This window comes from Salmo trutta, chromosome 21 (genome assembly GCF_901001165.1).
Source record: "Salmo trutta chromosome 21, fSalTru1.1, whole genome shotgun sequence".
In the NCBI taxonomy this organism is placed as follows: domain Eukaryota; kingdom Metazoa; phylum Chordata; class Actinopteri; order Salmoniformes; family Salmonidae; genus Salmo; species Salmo trutta.
This window is the reverse complement of record NC_042977.1, coordinates 16,436,375-16,457,301: the sequence shown is the minus strand read 5'-3', so window position 1 is coordinate 16,457,301 and position 20,927 is coordinate 16,436,375. Positions and strand designations below refer to the sequence as shown.

Sequence of the window (20,927 nt, the reverse complement as noted above, 5' to 3'; positions counted from 1 at the left end):
TCAACAACTACACGTATATACATCGGTATGTACTTTCTCAGACCCCCTGGGCCAGTAATACATAGATCAATTTATGGGATTACAAAGTGAGGGAGTGGCTAATCTTTCACACATACTACTGTAAATTAACCGTTCATCCAGTGTGCAAATATCCATAGCGTTACAAAATGAAGTCCCATTTTTGCGTACTGGTACTGCCAATATAACACGCCACATGCTTAGTACAAAGTGTCTTTATTGCAGTGATGGGGAATGGCAAAACAAACAAACAGAATGTAATAATCTAGACCCAACTGCATGTAATACACATTCACCATAAACTACAACGCATAGTAAAATAAATGAAAAATACACTAGCAAACCTGCTTGGTCAAAAAAAAGAAAAAAAAAGGCCATATAATCAACAAAATCTACTTATTTTTACACATACAACATTAAAGAATGTATAGATACTGTACATTGTGTGCATATGCACAATATAAGCCTATGGACGCACAATTTCACCTTGTTTCATACAGTTCTTAATCCATATCCTATCAAAACATAGTTGATACTATACAGAATCAACAAGATATGGCATACAAAAAGCACAAAAGAACCTTCCTGCCACTGAAGGTTGTTCAGAAGCTACAGATGACCTTGTATTGATGTAATCAACTACCATACACCAAAGGCGTCAAATAATAGCGTCACTTTTGATGAGTGGGTATACTTGTATATTCACAGTTCATATTGGTTTTAAAAAAAACATGTCCATTTACATTTAAAAGAACTTGTGTTCTTCAGCAAATAACTCTATAACGAGACACTCCTCATTGACTGTCTAGCAATATTTTGCATGCTTACTTAGAATTAGAACATTAATAGACAATAGACATGTAGCGACTGAGGACAACAGATCTATCCTTATTCAACTTTTATCTACTGTAGACTCATGGAGTAACCGCTCTAATGGAAATACATGTTCTCAAAAGATGGAAGGCAGGCAGAACGAGGCGCAGGTGGGACTATTCTAGCCAATGAGGACAGATGCGTGTTTGAACAACAGGCCATAGAGATGGAGGACTCATCTTTGTATCTGTGCCATTATAGCATCAGGGTTACATCTCAATTTTTAAGGTAGTACATTTTCTTCATTAGTTGATTGCTCCCAACTCAGAAATCCCCACCCAGTTGACTACTTTAAAATGGTGGAAGCCCTCAATTGCAATGTCCATGCTAAAACATGTGATACCCATGATAAGTACTACATCTCTCTCTATAACAGCAGGCACAACTCCGATATAAAAGCTATTTATTTATATTTTCCGAAGTTGCCGTAATGTCACGAGAATCCACTTACGTGAGTGCATTCGTAAGAACCTTATCATTGCAAAACTTATATTCAATCAAATAAGCCTCACGTAGCTAATTAGTTACATTTTTTGTTGACCAAATTCGACACTCATTGACCTCCATACAAAAATTCCTCACTTTGTGGGCTTATTTTCACGGACAGATATTGGGCGGAGTAAAACCTCTCGCTTCGCCTCTTCCGGTCTGATACTGTATGATTGATTAGGAGATGCATCAAAATGCTAGTCATGTCTTCATTTCAAATGTCAGACTGCCATGAATAACACTGTTGCAGTTTTAGTGTCTTTCCCTTTGCCCACAAACCAAGAACAATACTTGTACAACATTCCAAGCTAAAGCCCCCTAAAGTACATTGTCCCTATAGGTTTACAGACATTGTACACTCAGCTACTGATAGCAGTAGAAGGCATCCCTTAAATATTTTGTCCCAAATAGAGTGAAAGGTATAGACGAGATGACAGTTGCACTTTCTTTTACAATCTTTACTTAGAGAATACTACCTTGAACCTGGGGTCAAATACGTAAGCTGTACTTGATTCAGTTTGCCAGGCGGCTAACTCAAAGCTAAAACAAGCACATGACAATGTATTTGACATATATATATATATATATATATTTGTCCCAAGAGCTGTGGAATACTGTGATACACAAAACTCTTCATTTGGACCGTAGAGTGACATTTCCAATGACTGCACTTGGTAGCACACTTCTGATTTGATCCCATTACCAGAGTGAAGTAAGGATAAATACATTGTACAGATTTACACATTTATTACGTAATAAGTACTTGATGATAGTTCAACAACCCATATCAATGCTTTACACCACACAATGTTCAAGGGTATTAATTCAACATAGTGCATCCCCTCTAGACCATCATTCAACCAATCAAATCATAATAATTCTACCCGCCATCCAATCAACAACTGAGGACAAACCAACTTCCTGAAGCAGTCTTAATACTTGTACATTCCTGTCCGTTGACAAGCTCCCCACTTGGACATAGTGGAACTGTATCTGTTCCTTCTGCCGACCACTTGGGTCTCAGTTGTAGGTCACAGTTCTAGGTCAAGAGTGGTTGGACGGTCACGCACAGCTAACAAGTAACCCCAGACACCATACTGCCACAATCTGCCAGTTGTCCATGGTCAAATCATGGTCAGATCAGTGAGGGGTGTAGACTAGTGCGGTCCTCAAAAAGAGAAAGGTACAGGGGGTTAGCCTAGGCTTGGTTGTCCCACCTCTGTTCTAGACTTTGTCCTTGCGCTTCAGCTTGTTGACTTTCTTGGCTCCACCGTTCTTGTTGATTAGCTTCATGACTTTCTCCTTGTGGTCCAGCACCTTCATCATGGTGTCTCTAGCCTCAGTGATCTGGTCCATCACCAGCTTACAGCGCTGCATGTTACCCTGGGGAAAGGGGAGGGAGAGACAATTCAAAATGGCTGACTGACATTCATAACAAAGACTAGGCCCAGGTAGAATTTCCCTTGAGTCCTCAGAAATGGTATAAAGCTGCCTGTGGAATTGATCAAAACCAGACCAAATACTGATACCTGGCGGCATGCCTGGTTATAATAGTGTGTAGCAGTAGTGTTTATGGGAATAGCGAGTTCTTAGATATTGTAAACTTGTGGTCAGTCAGATAGTGATGAGTGATGAGAAAACATATGGGGTTTGTAGGCTATAACTAGGGCCTAGAGTCTTTCCTGGTTAGGTCACGTGGTCTGAGAAAACTCTGTTCCTACCCATGAGCAGCAGACGTGCATGGATTTATTTGGAAAAGCTGTGTTGTCGCGTGTTTGACCTCTGACCTGTAAGAGCTCATTGATACGGTGCAGGTCATCATCCGACCCGGCCTTCTTCTTTGGGATCAGACCCTCTTGGAGGGTAGTGAGGCGGCTGTACACGTCATGCTCCAGATTAGTCTAGCGATAGAGAGAGAGAGGAGAGACATATAAAGACCAACACTACAACATCACAACTGACTTATTCAGGAGGACAAGTCTCTTGTTCTATGAAGATCTAGTTTTAGACCCACTTCATTGTCTTCCGACAGCTACGTCATAACGTGATGCGTTACCATGAAGCACTTTCAGTGCAGACGGTCGTCGCTCTCTCTGACGCGAGACCAGGAGATCCACTCGGGTATAATTTTCAAGTGTCATCCCTTTTCGCTCCACCTCCAACTTCATAACTCTTAAGTTGTCTTTTCATAGTGCTTACAATGTTGACTGCACTGAGTAACTGTACTCTCTATACAAAGATCATTGTAAAAGGGAAGTAGTGTTTCTCTCACCAGCTGCATGAGCTGTGCAGCACACAGGTGCATCTTCCAGCCCTGCGCTCTGCACACCACCCCTTTCTGATTGGCTACGTCCTGCAGGGTGCCCTTCTTCTCCTCTGAAACCATGACAACGCACCATTAAAGCCATATTATAATACAGTAATACCTTCAACAAACACACATCATTAAGCTATTTAACTATAACTAGGGTCAGGAGTTTTTCCTGGTCAAATTACATGGCAGGGATAAACTCTAGGCCCTAGTCATGTAATATGTGTGCTATGAAAGTGACTGGTCATTTGCTAGCAAGGTAAATAGCATTTCCCTGATTAGCATTTTGTGATGTCTCCAAAAACGTAAAGCCAACAAATGACACTCGCTTTCATAGCATACTACACCTTCCAGTTTGGATTCACAGTGCACATAGCACAAGAAAAGTTGTCCTCTTGATGTGTGTATGTGTGTGTGTGATTTCTAAATGTTTTCCTATGTATGCATCTTAACATCTGGTGAGAATAATAACCTTGTGTGATGATGTTGTAATAATTGTGGTGTAATTTAGTTGTCCAAACAAAACAATGAATAAACAAATCAACATCAAAAAGCCTCCAGAGCATCACTGCCATTTCAGTCCTCAATAAGCGCATTTCAGACCCATAATAATACCATTTCAGTCCCACCAAAAAGTGAATTTACATCTCTCGAAAATAATATTTTATAATATAAATTTAGTTTTTAGTAAATTTATTTGCAAAATAGAACGACAGTTATTACACAGTAAAAAAAAAAAAAAACGATGTGCAGGAGGGGGAAAGAAACCCAAAAGGGTTTGTCGAGAGGCACCGCCCCCCCAGTGGTCATAAATAAAATACAATCTAAGCAGAAAGTCCAACTACTAGGGTGTAGAGCTGTGATGGACAGTAGGTGCCTCAAAAAATGTCTTCAGTACAATGACAGGGATTGCTTGGCATATTCAGCCGTGATTGAGTTCCAGATCATAGGGCCTCTGTAGGTCATTCAGAATTAGTTGTTCTTGAATGTGGGTGACCAGCAGTTGTCTGTTTCTTGTTAGTAGTTATGGAATTCACGTGGCAGTGAAATCGTTTTTGAAGAAAGCGGGGAATAAGTGACTTAAAAGAGCCGTAAACAAATTGAGCAACTTGAAGAGAATTCCTTCGATAAACATTCTGTCCTAGTAGTTTGAAAAGTGGTGATGAAAGGTCTCGAAAACCAGCAGATATGATTTATAATGAGCGTTTCTGCAGGCGATAGATTGATAGTAGTTTGGTATGGTGTGTGCTGGTCCATGTAATGTTACAGTCACTGCTGAATGGGAAGATCATTGTGTAGACAGAGCAGTGCTCCGGTTTATGACATATCGCATTTTGCCAAGTATCCTCGTATTTTTTCTGATCTTAGAGGTTATAGTCTTTATGTGTGATTTTATTTAATGTAAATTGATCCTTTATTTAACTAGACAAGTCAGTTAAGAACAAATCATTTTTTACAATGACGGCCTACTGGCGAACAGTGGGTTAACTGCCTTGTTCAGGGGCAGAACGACAGATTTTTACATTGTCAACTCGGGGATTCGATCCAGCAACCTTTAGGTTACTGGCCCAATGCTCTAACCACTAGGCTACTAGTGGTTTCCATGACAATTCATCATCAATCAAAACACCAAGAAAGAGGGTTGTACAGGCTTGATCAAAAGGTATATTATCAATATGGAACCCTATAGAGCCCCACAGTGGACGTGGGGTAAGCCTACATGAAACACAGCCCTTATTTTAAGTGTTTCTAAAATCCCCTATGGGAAAGATTTATGGTGGAAAACGATTGGAACAATTTCTGTTTTATGGGCATTATGACTCATACTGTGGTCCTCTATATAGTCTGTATTTTCTGTTCTTTGGTCTAAATCATATTTGTTTTAGTTTTTTGTTAGAGTCAGTGACAATTTGTTGATTTTAAGCCACTGAGATATTACACAGTTCATCATTAACAACATTAATAAGGTAATTGAGATTTCTGTGAGAGTAAAACACACATATGATCAGCAAACAATATTTGGCTGATCATTTATATAGAGAAAATAATACGGGTCCAAGTGTTGATCTCTGCGGCACACCACAATTAATCTCCATTTCTTTGAAAATCACATTTTGCTTGATTGGTCATTCACTCCCTAGTTTTAAGTTTTTGTAATAAAATATTATGATTAGGGATGGGTGCAGTTATTCGAACGGACGTTACTATACCATTACTTGGGAAAGTATTAATCTTACGTAAATGTTTTTTTTTTTAAATACAATGATCTGTGTGTCATTGCTACATAGCCTACAAGGATAGACCACTACATTCAAAATATAAATAAAAACAGTGACAGTTATGAGTGTGCCCCATAATAAATAGACACCGGTAGCCTACACACCCGTTTCACATGTGTAGCTTGTTGTTATTGTCGGTCAATCACAGCGGCGCTACAGCGTAGCAAGTGAAGTGGCCGATTTCTAAATCAATACAAAATGGAATTAAAATAAAAATTACGAGTTGGCTAAATGAGTATGATCAGCCAACAGGTAGGGAGTTGTTTAATATGAATGGAGTTGTTGTTGACAAGTACAGGGAGCGCAGCAAAATAGCCTCAATTAGCCTTGCTACTTTAGTTAGCTAGTTGGCTAATTTAGCTGGCTACTTTAGCTAGCTAGCTTCTTTCTACCAATTTGATTAAGTCAAGTCAGGCACAAACAGATGGTATGATAGATAACCTATGGCAGCAACAAATTTTGTCTAACTAGCGCGAGTTGGTGTAGTCTCTCCCTCCAACATTTTAACATTCTGGAACATTTAATGGAAACGGTGCTGTACTGAACAACCAGTTGAAAAACGAGGAAGGGTTGGGGAACCCTGTCAACATGGTCACTGCCCTTTAAGTCACTCATTGCTTCAAGACATACCTCGCCACATCCACCAAAAAGGAGCAAACATACCATAACGTTTATTCAAGAACATACAAGAATGTTTGAGGGAAACTTGCCATTCAACACAAACCTTTTGAGATGTAGCAAACGTTCAAGCGAACTGAACGTGCCTCAGCACTCTCCCGAGTCACGCAAGCAAGTCTCCAAAAATGTTTTTTTTTTCTTTAAAGCACATGTATTTTTCGGATATTCGAGAGAAAAAAAAAATCATATTTGAATAAAGAAATCATTTCAAATGCCCATTCCTAGTTTTCAGCAAGATACCTAATGTATGATCTTTGCGATCATTTGCTTTATGCATTTCGTCAATTAAATAGTGAGATTTTCTGAAGCCATACTGATGTTTGCGTAACAGTCTTTTCAATGTTAAGATATTTTATTTATCTGTTATATGAAAGCTTCAACAAAAAAAATTGATATCTGGCGAAATTCAGATTGCCTGTAATTTGTCAAGTTCGCTGGATCAGCTTTATGAATCGGAAACAATTTTGGCCATTTTCAGTTCATCGGGCACAATGGTCTTTGCAAATTATACATAAAAAATGTGGGCAAGAGGTGTGATAATGAAATCAGCCACTTCTTTAGCCAGTTTAACATATCATCTGTTGTGGGTCATTTGGTGGTGCATATATTTGTCCTATTTCACACATGTACAAGTGTGTATTAATACACATTTGTGAATTGGAAATGTTCACACACCCTCGGAGTGTGTGTTCACAGCCAGGATCTGCCATTATCAACAGTGACCCTGGAGCAATTAGGGTTAAGTGCACAGGAAGTTGGTGGCATCTTAATTGGGGAGAACGGGCTTGTGGAAATTACTGGAGCAGAATGGTATCAAACACATGGTTTCCATTCTGGACATTATTATGAGCCATTCTCCCCTTAGCAGCCTCCTGTGGTTAAGTGCCTTGCTCAAGGGCACATCGACAGATTTTTCACCTCGTTGGCTTGGGGATTTGAACTAGCGACCTTTCGGTTATGGGCCCATTGCTCTAACCGCTAGGCTACCTGTCGCATTTTAGTCCCATTAAGTGCATTTCAGTCCCACAACAAGCTCTTAGAACCCAGAATGTATGAAAATCCATTTATCCATTTATAAATACAGTTATGATTGAATGCTACCAATAATAAAGACATTGCTCTGACCTTTGACCCGGATGTCACTGTATCTCTGGAAGTGGTGATAGGCAGCCTTCCAGGGGTTCCTGTAGTGGCGGAGGAGGGTGACCGGGGGGCGAGCACGGGTGGGGACATAACGCACCCCTTCCTCATCTGCAGGGAAGAGAAACGTACAGTGGTCACTTACACAAGGTCAAATATAGAGAAATTAGCCTACCGTAACTGCAGCAAACCTACCCTTAACCTGGACAAGTGAATCATGAATAAAGAGGTTGAGTATCTACTTTCTCCTACCTATGTACTCCTTGAGGGGCGACTTGCGTTTCTCGGCCCTCATGCTGAGGGGTCTGGCCAGGACCTTCTCCTCGTCCGTGCTGTTGGTCTCCATCATCTCGCTCTCTTCCGTGGAGATGACATGCTGCTGCTTCCGGGGCTTCTTCCTGGGTGAGGCCCCGGGGGTCACATCCCCACTGGGCATCATGGGCAACAATGGGGCACCACCATGGGGCATGGGGGGACCTGGAGGGAGGAGAGAGAGGAAGAACCAGGAGATCAATAGCTCAGGGCCCATATTCACAAAGTGTCTCAGAGTAGGAATGCTGATCAGCCCCCCCTCCCTTTATTTATTTTGATTTAAAAGGCAAACTGATCCTAGATCAGCAATAGGACAATACATTTTTCCATTCAAATGTACCTGGTTTGGAGGTATCCATGGCCTCCACCTCCTGCTTTATCTTGATCTCAGGGAGGGTGGAGCTTATTCCACATGCTGCCGTGCTACTTGCCGCTGACTGGGTAGGCGGAACAACCACGTTGGCCATAGACAAGATTGGTGGAGTGATGGCGGACAGGGCGGGGCCAGGCTGTGAGTGTGGGGGTGCTGACACTGAAAGGAGCGTCTGGATTGGCTGAGAGGGTTGCTGGTGGGGCGGGGCTCCGGGATGCTGCGGGTGTTCATTGGTCTGATGGCTGGGCAGAGCCTCCATGGATGATGACATCACTGGGGGAGCCAGGGACACGTGGAGATCAGGCTTGTGTTTCACACTGGGAGGACAGAGAAAAGATCATCAACCACCTAATCATTTTAAGTACATTTTCAATTACAAGATATTATTAATACAGGAGTATGCGGTTGACCAGAGGATTCTAGCGTGTGTACACAGCATAGTCTTTGATCAGGGCCTACTAACAATGTGCAGTGCTACGTCTTACCCTGCTGGGCGTGGAAACCCTGATGCATGCCTGATTCCTCCGTCTATCCTGGGGCTGTTGGCCTCTGGGATCAGGTTCTTCCTCACTGCAGACCTTTATAGGGAAAACAGACACATGTTAGTGTTGGGATAGAAGAAAAGCCTACTCAAACTGTAGCTGCTCATGACTAGGGCTGTGGTGGTCACGAAATTGTCAGCCGGTGATTGTCAAGCAAATAACTGTCAATCTCACGGTAATTGACTGGTAATTAACAAACACATTTAGCATCTCGTGGCTTCCACATATAGCCTACAAGCCACTGATGCAGACCTTTGGAACATCTACATTTTTAAAAGTCTAATCCATGTAATATAGCCTACACCTTCACAATAAATCCATTATTTATTTTAAACATGTCTAAAGAAACATGATATGAAGAAAATGTAGCCTATTTCAGAAGAACAGAATCGCATACTCAGATGTCCTTATGTTAGGTCCTGATCTGGCTATGCCATATGGCTGTGGGCGACACCCGTTCACTTAGCAGACAAGATTTGCTTAGAATTCCGTGGCATTATTTTATAGTATGAAGAATATATTGAACAAATCTCCAAACGATTTGAGGGAGTGCGCACATGCAGCTATTCTGTGTTGATTGGTTAACAAAGAAATAGGTATTCCAAATGCTTAATGAGTTATTCATGTAACTTTAGTTGTTCAACAAACGTTGGGCTATATGTTATGATTTTTAATACATTGTAAGGCAGCAAGATGAGACTCTAATGATGATTTGAAAGAAGTTGTATGAAAAGGCATGAGCTCTGCTTTGTTTTTTTGTGTGCAGGATGTACACACTTCGTCAGTCTCTCATTCACAATTTGACAAGCCCTTGATAATGCCTTGAATTTCCCGATGGCATCCGCTTTGTGTGGCCATAATGTACTATAAAAAAATCCATGTCCTTTGCAGCCCTTCTCCCTGAGTGCTGTCTGCTCCGAAGCACTACTCACTCACACGGCTTGTCATCAACTGATCAGGTCTTTCTCACAGGCTACAAGTGAAGACAGACACATCGGGGACGCAACTGCGCCCGTCCTTATCCAATTCCGAGGTGCATATGGAAGGTATTTACTTTTCGTCAGCCAACAAGATAATTAGGCTTAACGAACAGCAAAATCACTAACCTATGTCAATCTACTATCCCCCATAGCATACAAGTTGACCTATTATATTCTGTGCGAGAAATAAACATTCCAAACAGCCTGGGAGAGTTGTGGGATGCGATAGATCCCAAATTAATACAACCACTAGCATCAAAAAAACTTCAGACAACGTCTGGGTCTGCATGGCAGATCAGAACATTTTTATAAACTATTAGGCTATTTCTTCACATTATAAGCACAACAATGTGCACACTGCAATAGGCTATAAGTGCAAATGTTCCATTAGGGAAAACACCATTATCAAAACTGACCACAAATGCGATTATGCATGTAATGCTTTTATTATAAAAAGGTGCATTTTTATGCTGAAAACTTTCTTCCCCAAACTTGAAACTCACGTGCAGCTTATGTGTATGCCAGTTAAGCGCTACACCCCTTGTAAAACGGATTAATGTGCTTAATTTTAAATGTGCTTAGTTATTTGGCACTTTAGTTGTGTTACAAACCTTATTAAAACATATAGGCCTATGGGCTAGGCTACATGAGGTGTGTGACTATGATTCGAACAAGTAAAAACAAAAAACTACTTAAGCTGGGCATCATTCACAAGTGATAAGCTAATATTGTCACCCATCCGACTATTCTTGATTTAATCTTGTCTTTACATAGAAAATATGTGTGTAAAATTTGTTTTGACTTAGAATGGAGCATTATCATGCACCTGTAACGAAACAGGGGCAGCAGGGGAAAAAAATACATGTCATCTATGCACTTAAATAGCGAATTACGCTTTTCCTGTGTTTCTTTTTCATGCCAGCCAGGTAGGCTATACTCCTGTTGTAAAGACAAGCAATGTACTTAATATTAGGAAAGTTGAGAAATAAATATAGTAGGCCTAGCCTATAGAAAGCTGATGGGATCCTCCTCTTTTTAATAGAGGCCATCACTCGGTTTTCTCACGCAATTGCATAGCCTATCGAAATGTTGTGCAACATGAGCTCATGGGCTCTCATGAAGTGTTTGATTAGATTTTCAAATACATTTGCATTGATGTCAGAGTGATTAGAGGGACAATAGAGTGCTGAGTACCAGGCAGTTAGCAAGTTTGGTAGGCTACTAATGACCATCAGCAGCATCAGTGCTTTGAGAAGCCTAGTTACCGTGACTGAACGGTCACGTGGAATTTGACTGCCTTCATGACTCGTGACCGCCGGTGTGGCGGTAATACGGTCACCGTAACAGCCCTACTCATGACAAGAGTTGGTGACCACGACTGCTCTAGTAAGGAAAGGAAAACCGTGAGGGGTTTTCTAAACTCACCCCTCGTTGGCAGGCTTCTTACGTAGGATGCTAGGTCGGGGAGAGGACACCAGGGTGGGGGCACCAGGCCCAGTGTTTTGGGGGTGTGTCTGACCCACAGAGGTGGGCGGCTGGCTGCTGCCGAACGTCTGGCCTTTGGGGTTGGTTACCAGAGTGGTGCCGTCTGCTAACACAACTGAGAAGACAGAGCAACGTTGTTAGAATAGTTGTTTTGAATAGTTGTCTGAAAAGAATAGCTGTCATGAATCACAGTAATACTTTTTTTCCTATCTCCAATAAATAACGTTAAATTAAATGTAACCAAACAGATGAATATAGGGGTGAAAATACTTGACTGGAGAAAATGCGTAGAATGATTCTATTCATAATATATTTCAGACCTGACACAAACTCATTTAAACTTTCAACGACACTTAAACTGCTTCGTTCACCAACTCACTTGAGGTCTTGTTCTCATTGGCTGGCTGTTGTGGGTTGATGGGCGCCGGTTGGATGTTTTGTGCGGTGATCTGACCGGTGGCGGCGTGCAAGCCCTGGGCGCTGATGGTGGTTGGCTGGATGCCCTGCGTGGCCATGCCGGCGGGCTGGATGTTCTGCGTGTTGATCTGAGCGATGCGGTCCACCGTCATCAGCTGCATGGGGTTGAGGTGCACCGCCGACGCCACGCCCACACTCGTCTGGGTCTGCATGGCCGTGCCGCTGGGGGCCTGAGGGGTTACTGTAGGGTCGACGGGTTGGGTTTGGATTTGACACACAGAATGAGCGATATATATCTGGTATTATAGATGTAGATTAGACTAGTGTATTATTATGTTGAACATGGTTTAGAAAGTCAGAACTAATTAAAAATGTAATTTATTAACAAAATGATCAATAATCTTTATTAAAGGGAGTGCTCAGAAGTTAACAATCTGGCTCTGTGAAAATGACAAGAGTATTATCTGACTGGTTGAGAGTCACAAAAGAGCCAGATGTAGCATTTTGTTAAGAAGGAGAGGTGAATTGTACCTGGGTACTGTCGGATGGTGGACACAGAGCTGGTGATTGGGGTGTAGGTGTGTGTCAGGGGGAACGGTGAGGAAGGGTAGGTAGGCAGGAAGTACTGGAACTGCACTGGCACCGATTGCCTGTGGGGGAACATGCATATCAAATGAATGAAATAAAACAACCATATCGAAAACTTTCAACTAACAGCCAGGAATTTACTCCAAGTACAACAGAAATAAGGAGGCGCTGTCATTTTACACTACTGTAGCCCAGGACCAATGAGGACCACATTGGAAATAAGTGTTTTAATGCCCTATCCTCTGGATCAAATAATCATCTTGTTGATGAATGTATTGTCGTCAACCCAAAATAAAAATGAATTAAATCAGCCCTCGTTTCTAACCTGTTGTCATTGCGGGGCTCCATGGTGATGGGGTTGGGGGAGGAGCGGTGACCAGAGATGGGGATCAGGTTTCCCCTCTCTCCGGGGTACTCCGGCTGGATCCTGGGCGAGGTGTGGGCTATCGGCTGGGGAACCACCTTAGCTGAAGAGGGTGGAGGTGGAATGGTGTACAATCAGCTGGGTGAAATGTTAATTTTACAACATATGATCGCCCTATAGAGACTTCTTCAAAGCAAGCTAAAACATGACAGAATCTGGCGCAATGCATTCAACCGTTGACAACCGAAAGTGTCACTGTATTTAATAGCCACTCTACTCCCATCAATGACTTCTTAGATAAGTGAACATTCCATGAAATGTGGAGTAGGTTACTCCAGAGAGCAGCTTGGTGCCTTTGCACTCCAACATTAATGACTGAGAAACATACCCACGGGGATGTTGGACGTGGTGACTGCTGTGGCGTGGGAGGAATGAGAAGTCATCGTCATGGTGACGATGTTACTGTTGGTCATTTGGGGGTGGGGTCCGGAGCCTGGGTGAGGCACGATAATGTGGTTATTACAACATTAAAGCAGAATAAAGGAAACATTCAGTCTTGATAGTGTCATTATGATGCAGGAATGAAAATAGATAAGTTAGACCTACACTACAGGTCAAAAGTTTTAGAACACCTACTCATTCAAGTGTTTCTCTTAATTTTTTACTATTTTCTACATTGTAGAATAATAATGAAGACATCAAAACTATGAAAAAACATAATATATTTGAGACCCTACAAATAGTCACCATTTGCCTTGATGACAGCTTTGCACACTCCTCTACAGCAGAGGCAACACTGGGTCTTCCATTCCCGTGGCGGTCCTCATGAGAGCCTGATGGTTTTTGCAACTGCACTTGAAGAAACTTTCAAAGTTCTTTTAATTTTCCCTAATGACTGACCTTCATGTTTTAAAGTAATGATGGACTGTCGTTTCTCTTTGCTTATTTGAGCTGTTCTTGCCATAATATGGACTTGGTCTTTTACCAGATAGGGCTATATTCTGTATACCACCCCTACCTTGTCACAACACAACTGATTGCCTCAAACGCATTAAGGAAAGAAATTCCACAAATTAACTTTTGATAAGGCACACCTGTTAATTGAAATGCATTCCTGGTGACTACCTGATGAAGCTGGTTGAGAGAATGCCAAGTGTGCAAACCTGTCATCAAGGTTATTTGGGTGGCTACTTTGAAGAATCTCAAATATAAAATATATTTTCATTTGTTTAACACTTTTTTGGTTACTACATAATTCCATATGTGTTATTTCATAGTTTTGATGTCTTCACTATTATTCTACAATGTAGAATAATAGTAAAAATAAAGAAAAATCCTTGAATGAGGAGATGTTCGAAAACTTTGACCGGTAGTGTATCTCTATCACAACAATTGCATCACCTGTAGTGCTAGGCGATGGAGCAGTATTGGTGGCTAATATGGGGGCAACAGTTGCAGCAGCGACAGGAGTCACATTGCTGAATATGGGCTTCTGTGCCATGGTGTGGGGCAGCTGGGGTTTCTGACCCCCAATGGCAGGGTGGGAGGGCAGGGTGATGCGTGTGGGGTTGTCCCGAGATGGGGGTTGACGCTGGATGCTCAGAGTGGCTGAAGGGGGGTGGATATTTAGTCCTGGACGCCTGAGGGAAGAGAGCAAAGCGATAGTTAACATTGGTTTTACGTACACTTGCAATAGCTGGAATAGTAAAATTAACTATCTAGATACATTTACAAAATACGGTAAAGAATGGTTAACGCTTTCAGCATGTCATACTGTGTTTATTTTCCTTACCCATGAACCATCTCTGCGGAGTGCGTGGCTGAGCTAACCACTGGGGACTGAGGCCTGGTGGCCGTTAATGGGGCAACCACTGTGGGCATCACAGCCGTGGACGTTGTGACTACAGGGCGGGACTGGATGGGCTGGTGGATGATGTGCTGGACAGTAGGTGGGCCAGTGCCACCACTGGGGCCTGTAGCAGGTCTCAGTACGGTGGGTCCTTTGGAACTGGACATCACAGCTGCTGCAGCAGCTCCTGGAAACACACATGAACAACAGTTATCCATGTCGGTTCTTAGGATGGTTCTGCTGAGGACCTACAGTGGGTTAAAATAGGAACAAACCACTATGGTGATTTTTTTGGGGGGATCAAGGTAAGCACCTTGACTATTTTCAGAACGATAAAAGTTAACGTTAGCTATGCTACTATCCTGTCTCGGGGACTGACTGACCTCTGGGTAGATGGGAGGTGAAAGTGTGCTGGGGGGCTCCAGGAGAGCCGAGCTGCAGGGGCGGGGCATGGCTGCGGATGATCTGCACGTTGGTCGTCATCAGGTGATGGTGCAGGTTACTGGGGTTGCCCTGGAAACGCCACGCCCATGGACACAAAGCATTATAGATTTGGAACCACATTTTTCATCATGTCATCACATTGGGTAGACCTCAATAGGTTATATTATTGCTGGGGTATATTACAGCTACAAACACCAGTCCTTACCTGTTGGCCACTGATAGTTGCTACAGGGATGCCGGCGGTCTGAGGCACGGTGCTCTCCATGGTTGCAGTAACGTGGCTTGGCACCTTAGGTGGCAGGGTGATGTGGCCCTGGGTGTTGGCTGGTGCTGGGGCGATCACTCGACCGGCCATGGGAGACTTCAGAGCTGGCTGGAGAGATGAGAGGACGAGATAAAGTAGATGAGTCAGCTCAAGACACAGGGAGAGATGGCTAATGCAGCAGACAGAGCTCCCACATCCATACCTTCATGGGTCCTTCAGTGAAGGCCAGAGGCAGGCCCTGGGGGATGTGTGGCGGAGGGGCTGACACTGTGACAGGCATGCCCTGCTGGAGGGACAGGTGACCTGCTGTAGTGGGGTGACCCTGGGGGGGTCCGTGGACCTGAGCTTGGGGGTAAGGCCGGACCACCACTGTCTCCTGCTTGTCGTCCCTGAAGGTCGATGCTCCACCACCACTGTTGGGGTGGTCACGAGGACCATGGTCCGGGTGAGGGTCACGGTTGCTATCGTCTGCCCCTCCTGTGGCACAAAGAGTTGGAGTACTTATTTTTATGAAGAAGACTTGCAGTGGTGGGAAAAGTACCCAGTTGTCATACTTGAGTAAAGAGTAAAAAGTAAAGATAACTTAATAGAAAATGACTCAAGTAAAAGACACCTTGTAAAATACTATTTGAGTAAAAGTCTAAAAGTATTTGGTTTTGAATATACTTAAGTATCAACAGTAAAAAATAATTTCAAATTCCTTACATTAAGCAAACTAGAAGGCACCATTTTCTTGTTTTTGTTTATTTACGGATAAGCCAGGGCTGGTGATGGTTGCTGATAATGGGCCTATGTAGATATTCTATTAAAAATCTGCCGTTTCAAGCTACAATAGTCATTTACAACATTAACAATGTCTACACTGTATTTCTGTTCAATTTTCTGTTATTTTAATGGACAAAATATGTGCTTTTCTTTCAAGAACAAGGACATTTCGAAAACTTTTGAACGGTAGTGTGTGTATATATATATTTTTTTCTTTTTACCTGCATTTAATTAGGCAAGTCAGTTAAGAACAAATTCTTATTTACAATGACTGCCTGCCCCAGCCAAACCCGGACAGCACTGGACCAATTGTGCACCGCCCAATGGGACTCCCAATCACGCCCGGATGAGATAAAGCCTGGATAAAATACTTTGAAGTATTTTTTACTTAAGTAGTTAACACCACTGACCAATGATTTCATACACTGACTGACCACTGCAAATAGTTGTGAAAGCTGTGATGCAAAGGGAGTTCTGCTGTGGGTTAGCAGGTTCCATAATGTTACCTGCCGTGTTTGGTTGACCACCAGATAGCAACGCAGTGTTTCCTCCAGGAGTCTGGTTTTGTCCCATACCAGGAGGTATTCCCGGTCGTGGATATTGTTGAGAACTCATCTTCTGACACACTTGATAGCTATTCAAGGAAGAGAACAATATTAAACCTGACAGGTATGTAGATACAAGTTTGCACAGATGAATGTTGCCAACATCTAAGCAGGTATTTTCTGCAAACCGTATAAATCGGGGATCATCAACTTGATTCAGACGCGTGACGATTTTTTTCTTGAGTGGATGGTCATGGAGCCGGAACAAAATTACAATTTGTTAACTGTAAATTGGCTGCAAGACGCCCAAACAAATATTTGAATTTATGTGAAACATCATAGCACATTTGAAAGAAATATGGCACATTGAAATCATAAGAGGGCGTTTTACAGAGAAGGGTGGGATGAACTAAGAGCAGCTGAGGAGTGGATTTAAAAGCTCATGTTCTATAATAGTTATCACCAATGTTCCCTCATTTTTTGGGGGGCACTGCTGAGCAAACTTGGACATCGCTAAAATTTGGTCAAACTTCCGGCGCACGTTTACTGTGAACACAGAGGCTGTACCCGCTTTAAGTTACAGTTTTAACAGTGGTCAAGTAGGCTATTGCGGCTATTTGATCATAACTTAGGCCTACCAGAGGCCTATCATCAAAAACAATGGAGAAGATGCATTGCTGACGACAACGGTGGTAGGCCTGATCACCGACAACGATGAGACAGCCTATAGGGAGGTGGTCAGAGACCTGGCAGTGTGTGCCAGGACAACAACGTGAGCAAGACAAAAAGGAGATGATCGTGGACTACAGGAAAAGGAGGGCCGAACACTCCCCCATTCACATCGATAGGGCTGTAGTGGAGCAGGTTGAGAGTTTCAAGTTCCTTGGTGTCCACATCACCAACAAACTATCATGGTCCAAACACACCAAGAAAGTTGTGCAGAGGGCACGACAACACCTATTCCCCCTCAAGAGACTGAAAAGATTTGGCATGGGTCCCCATATCCTCAAAAAGTTCTACAGCTACACCATCGAGAGCATCCTGACCAGTTGCACTACAGAGGGAAATGCGTACAGCCAAGTACATCACCGGGGCCAAGCTTCCTGCCATCCAGGACCTATGTACTAGGCGGTGTCAGAGGAAGGCCCAAATAATTGACTCCAGTCACCCAAGTCATAGACTGTTCTCTCTGCTACCGCACGGCAAGCGGTACCAGAGCTCCTTAACAGATTCTACCCACAAGCCACAAGACTGCTGAACCACTAATCAAATGGCCACCCGGACTATTTGCATTGACACCCCCCCTTTGTTTTTACACTGCTGCTACTTGCTGTTTATTATCTTTACCCCTACCTACATGTAGAAATAACCTTGACTAACCGTTTTTTTTTATTTCACCTTTATTTAACCAGGTAGGCTAGTTGAGAACAAGTTCTCATTTACAACTGCAACCAGGCCAAGATAAAGCAAAGCAGTGCGACACAAACAACAACACAGAGTTACACATGGAATAAACAAGCGTACAGTCACGCAAATGGCGTGAGGAGGTAAGGCAATAAATAGGCCATAGTGGCAAAGTAATTACAATTTAGCAAATTAACACTGGAGTGATAGATGAGCAGATGAGCAGATGATGATGTGCAAGTAGAAATACCAGTGTGCAAAAGAGCAAAAAAGTAAATAAAAACAATATGGGGATGAGGTAGGTAGATTGGGATGGGCTATTTACAGATGGGCTATGTACAGCTGCAGCGATCGGTTAGCTGCTCTCATAGCTGATGTTTAAAGTTAGTGAGGGAAATATAAGTCTCCAATGTAGTCCCACTGTACCCCCGCACATAGACTAAGTTATTTTACTGTGGTCCTTTTTACCACCCCCACAAAAAAAATATATACATGTTATTTCATAGTTTTGATGTAGATACGTTTTTTTTTTTTAAGAATGAAACCTTGAATAAGTAGGCGTGTCCAAACTTTTGACTGGTTACTATTTTCTACATCAGAACTAGGAAACAACACATATGGAATCATGTAGTAACCAAAAAAAAGTGTTAAACAAATCCAAATCTATTTTATATTCTTCAAAGTAGCCACCCTTTGCCTTGACAGCTTTGTACACTCTTGGCATTCTCTCAACCAGCTTCACCTGGAATGCTTTTGTCTTAATGTAATGATGGACTGTCGTTTCTCTTTGCTTATTTGAGCTGTTCTTGCAGTTATATGGACTTTGGTCTTTTACCAAATAGGACTATCTTCTGTATACCACCTCTACCTTGTCACAACACAACTGAACGCATTAAGGAAATTCAACAAATTAACTTCTAACAAAGCACCCCTGTTAATTGAAATGCATTCCAGGTGACTACCTGATGAAGTTGGTTGAGAGAATGCCAAGAGAGTGCTAAGCTGTCATCAAGGCAACGGGTGGCTACTTTGAAGAATGTAAAATGTATTTTCATTTGTTTAACACTTTGTTTACTACATGACTCCATATGTGTTATTTCATAGTTTCAATGTCTTCACTATTACTCTACAATGTAGAAAATAGTAAAAATAAAGAAAAACCCCTGAATGAATAGGTGTGTCCTAACTTTTGACTGGTACTGTACATATAACCTCAACAAACCTGTGCCCCCGCAGATTGACTCTGTACATAGCCTCTTTAGTCTTATTTTATTGTTGCTCTTTCATTATTTTTTTGGGTAATTTTTTTTAAACTTCCGTTTATTTTTGTGAATACTTTCTTAACACTTATTTTTCTCAAAACAGAATTGTTGGTTATGGGCTTGTAAGTAAGCATTTCACTGTAAGGTCTACATCTGTTGTATTCAGCGCATTTGACAAATAACACTTGATTTGACTTTTGATAAGTACTATCCAGATGTAATGTATATCAAATTACTTTATTCTTGCTATGTAACTACTAGAGTAAAAAAAAAAGCCATGTATGTAAAACATGTGTAAACATACACATAACAACAAAAGAAAAAGCTGTAAAAATAAAGTAGATTTTTGCCCTCCGAAAAGGGGAGGGGCACAAACATTACTTTTAAACAAAATCAAATATATATAAAACATATGACTAAAACATAATATCAGAACTTATTTTAGTATACTCTCACGTATCTCTCTCCATTATGCGTGGGAATACTTTGGAACAGATTTCCAAAATGTTAATCACTTGGAGCCGATTTGCTGGTGTGTATACAGTTTTATGTACAACAATAAACAAATAACAACGACATTTGTTTTACTCAGAAAACTTGATGGGGTCAAATAAAATTATTCGCTGGCCAAATTTCGAACCCTGCCGTACATGACATTGTAAATGATTCTTCTGCAAGTTGTAAACATTGCTAGCCACAAACAGCTGCTAACTTGAGTCGGGCCAAGGCTTGGCCATGAACACTCTGCAGTGGACTGGATCCGAGCCAAGGATAACATTGTCTACTCCCGAGTCCTTGACATTAGCTTGCTACAACTTCAATGCAGTACCAATAGCTAGCAAGCGACTGTAGGTGACATTACATCTAGCTATCTAACTAAGTTAGTCGGCTGGTCAGAGACTTGCTTGTTACTAGTTAACTGGTTGGTTAACGTTACTTCGATGAAACCTGTTTCTACCTAACCAAGTTGAAGACAGATGAACTATCATCTCCGGTTTAGCTGCTTTAAAACAAGGAAACAACACAAGTGTGCGGGTGTTTGACCGAAGTCGTAGTTAGCTATAGTTACCCTGCCAGTTTATTTTACGCCTACTACGTTAGGTTAGTACACAGCTGCTAGTTACTAATATAGCTAGCTAGCTATTAATTGAAATCGCGCCCCCACTAACTAAGGTTAGTTAGCTAACTGCTGCATTATTTATGTCAATGAACCGACGAAAATCACGTTTTTTTATTAGTTAGATTCATCTGGAATGATGATCGGTAGTTACTAACAAACAGTACGATTATATTGAAATTGCAACAAGAACATACCTTGCTTGTGTGATCAGATATCTCCATCCGTCTTTCTACTACGCGCGTGTTACACAAGCAGCACTATTTGAAAACTTCCGGTTTTCAGAGTTTGTTTAGCCACATTGCAAAAATAAAAGCCATATGAAAAAAATAACGAGGTTGCTGTAGCATTTTTGTTGTTGTTAATGTTCACAATTAATAATACTTTACGATATCTTCTTCATTAGTATGTAGTATTTTCGCCAGAG

General features: G+C 41.9%; 1 protein-coding gene across 5 annotated transcripts; it reads right to left on the bottom strand.

The window, feature by feature from the left end:
• Window positions 1-218: 218 nt before the first annotated feature.
• LOC115156812 (histone deacetylase complex subunit SAP130) lies at window positions 219-20,833 on the bottom strand. Of its 5 annotated transcripts, none has more exons than XM_029704510.1 (19): window positions 20,698-20,833; window positions 16,683-16,806; window positions 15,610-15,884; window positions 15,348-15,515; window positions 15,082-15,226; window positions 14,642-14,885; window positions 14,251-14,489; window positions 13,238-13,342; window positions 12,811-12,952; window positions 12,429-12,547; window positions 11,860-12,138; window positions 11,421-11,595; window positions 8,959-9,051; window positions 8,441-8,790; window positions 8,041-8,265; window positions 7,774-7,899; window positions 3,653-3,756; window positions 3,168-3,281; window positions 219-2,763 (listed from the first exon to the last, which is right to left on the bottom strand). In XM_029704510.1, exons 1-19 carry the CDS (start codon window positions 20,722-20,724, stop codon window positions 2,605-2,607), a joined length of 3,213 nt encoding a protein of 1,070 aa, XP_029560370.1. In that variant the 5' UTR covers window positions 20,725-20,833; the 3' UTR covers window positions 219-2,604. The 5 variants fall into 5 exon arrangements, with proteins under 5 accessions (XP_029560370.1, XP_029560371.1, XP_029560374.1 ...); XM_029704511.1 differs by having other exon boundaries at window positions 15,082-15,211; window positions 20,698-20,831; XM_029704514.1 differs by having other exon boundaries at window positions 16,679-16,806; window positions 20,698-20,715.
• Window positions 20,834-20,927: the final 94 nt, after the last annotated feature.

Excerpts from the sequence above, each read along its gene's own strand:
- LOC115156812 (XM_029704510.1), bottom strand. The coding sequence starts at position 20,724 with ATGGAGATATCTGATCACACAAGCAAG. Across the intron at positions 15,227-15,347 it reads CAACTATCAGTGGCCAACAG|GCGTGGCGTTTCCAGGGCAA; the intron begins GTAAGGACTGGT and ends TTGTGTCCATGG. Across the intron at positions 12,548-12,810 it reads GAGCCCCGCAATGACAACAG|GCAATCGGTGCCAGTGCAGT; the intron begins GTTAGAAACGAG and ends GTTCCCCCACAG.